The sequence below is a fragment of the Leopardus geoffroyi genome, chromosome C2 (assembly GCF_018350155.1).
Source record: "Leopardus geoffroyi isolate Oge1 chromosome C2, O.geoffroyi_Oge1_pat1.0, whole genome shotgun sequence".
NCBI lineage: Eukaryota > Metazoa > Chordata > Mammalia > Carnivora > Felidae > Leopardus > Leopardus geoffroyi.
The window spans coordinates 124,503,447-124,505,656 of record NC_059333.1 but is presented as its reverse complement, the minus strand read 5'-3'; the positions used below and the strand labels follow the sequence as shown (position 1 = coordinate 124,505,656).

Genomic DNA, 2,210 nt, shown 5'->3' with positions numbered 1-2,210 from the left:
CACGCGCGCGCACACGCTCTCTCTCTCTCTCTCTCTCTCTCTCAAAAAAAGTCATTTTGTTGACTTCAGCATTACCAGTAGTACTTTATTTTATAAATAGATGAAACAAATATGGTAATACATTAATTTAAAAAAATTAAAAATTTGATTTACATAAGAAAAAACTCAGCGTAGAATTGGAAAGGTATAAAACTATGTGGAATAGCAGGAACGCAAACATTTTACATCAGTCTATTGCTTGAAATTACTGATCACGAGATTTAAAAGAGAAATACATATCCCAATGCATGCTGAAAACATCTGATAAGATCTAACATTTACTCACAACGAAAAGGGAACTGATTGGAAGAGAACTTCAGGCGGTTAAGATGTAGCTATGAACAAACATTATACTACTATGTATGGTAACACATCATACTATTTTGCAGTTTTCGAGAAAAGCAGGTGGAAACACCAAGAAATTGAAAAGCCATGTTCTAAATTGAAAAGCCATGTTCTAAATCTCACAACATGAGAAATCCAGTGATTTCTCGATTTGGGCAGAACCAGGAGACCAACGGTGTAGTGCTGGAGAAAGAGTAGAGTTTGACAGAAAATAACTGACGTAAAACGAGGGGGAATGGAGGGGTCTTTCTTGTAAAGAAGCCCAGAGTTCTGAAAACACATTGGTATATCTGGGCAGATTTTCGACTTCAAAGATAAGATCCAGAATCCTTTCTCTTTCTGACATCTTCATCTGCTACGATGGCCAGTCTGCACGGAAAAAGGAATTGCTTGTACCTGAGGTGCAGTTTCCAGGTTGCGGAATATCCAGTGCACAGGGTGCTGGGAATGCCATAGGGCCTCCAGGCGGGTTGCCAGAATCCTGTGTGTGTGTGGCGAGGGGGGGGGGAGGGGGGGGTGGCGCACAGGGAGCGCGGGCAATTCATTCCTGGAACAGGCGTCTTCGGGCCTTGCGAGAAGGACCCGGAGGGCGCTGGGGGCGCGCGTGGGGACCTGGACTCGGAGAGGGAGGTAGAGGTTGGAGTGGCGAGTTGGGGAAGGGCTCCAGAAGGTGGACGTCCAGGTTGAAGTAGCGGAAAGAAGAGCGTCTCTCTGGACTAGGAGTGGGGGCCCAAGACCGGGGCTCTGGTACCTGGCCCACAGGGTAGGGGTTGGCCACTCTTCCCGCGCAGGGGCGGAGCCCAGCGACGGAGCCGGCTGCAGGGTCCATCCGAGGGGGCAGGAACGCGGGGTCCGCGTCTTCCTCGTAGGCCTCTTCTTGGGGGGCCATCTGTGGGACAGATGCGCGGAAGAATCCTTGCTCGACGGCGACGTTGTGCCCGGGCGCGCCCAGAAAAGCGCCGGGTTCCAGGCCGACAAGCGAGTGGCCCTGCCCTCCTGAGCGCAGGAGGGCCTCGGGGACCAGCAGCAGGGTGAGCTCTTCGACAGACACTTGCAGGACCGAAGTTGGCTCGGGCTCCAGCACCAGGTCGACGTCGTCCAGGGACATCTGCAGGGCACATCCCGTGGCCAGGACCACCACGGAGGTGAGGGCGCCGGCGGCCGGGGGCCCCTCCAGGCCTTCCAGGCCTGCAAGCTCCTCGGTTCGGCTGCGCTTGGCGGGGCCGGGTCCTCCGGTCGACGGTCCGGGACAGGGCGCAGGGTAGGCGCTGGGGCTGCGGGGCCGGCTGCCCATCACCTGGACGGCGCTGCGGGTGGCGCTGCCGGGACCTGGCGGAGGGCGTGAGGGGCTGGGTCCTGCACGCAGTGACAGGTCTCGACGACAGGTGAGGCGGCGAGGCGCGGCGGGGCGCGGCACGGCGCGACGCAGAGTGAGTGCCCGGGAGTTCTGGGGGCGCCTCCCGGGAGACCCTCGGTCCAGGTTCTGGTGGCGCAGGGATCGGCCTCAGGCATTCGTATCCCAAGCTCCTCTCGCTGACCGCCTTGAGTCTTGATATGGCAGGTGCCAGGGCGAAACCAGTCTTTATCTGTCACACTAAGCTCCGCCCCTTCCGAGGCTCCGCCCCGTAGAGATCGGTGCGGCCCAATATCCTAGGAAGGGGGTAAGAACATACTTTTATAGGACTTTAAGGGGGAGAACACTTGTGTGACTCATTATTAGAAAAAAAGAAAGATATACTGGTAATAGAACTACAAATATTGTTCCTCTCTAGGACCAATGTTTTCCTGTGATTTTATCCTTTGTAGAGAAAAGACCACTCAAACAG

At 54.8% G+C, this 2,210-nt stretch overlaps 1 protein-coding gene across 1 annotated transcript; it reads right to left on the bottom strand.

The window, feature by feature from the left end:
• Positions 1 to 925: 925 nt before the first annotated feature.
• Positions 926 to 1,678, bottom strand: LOC123576177 (proline-rich protein 23A-like). The gene has a single exon (XM_045437125.1). It carries the CDS (start codon positions 1,676 to 1,678, stop codon positions 926 to 928), a length of 753 nt encoding a protein of 250 aa, XP_045293081.1.
• Between the last annotated feature and the right edge of the window lie 532 nt (positions 1,679 to 2,210).

Coding starts and splice junctions, on each gene's coding strand:
- LOC123576177 (XM_045437125.1), bottom strand. CDS start 1,678: ATGGGCAGCCGGCCCCGCAGCCCCAGCGCCTACCCTGCGCCCTGTCCC.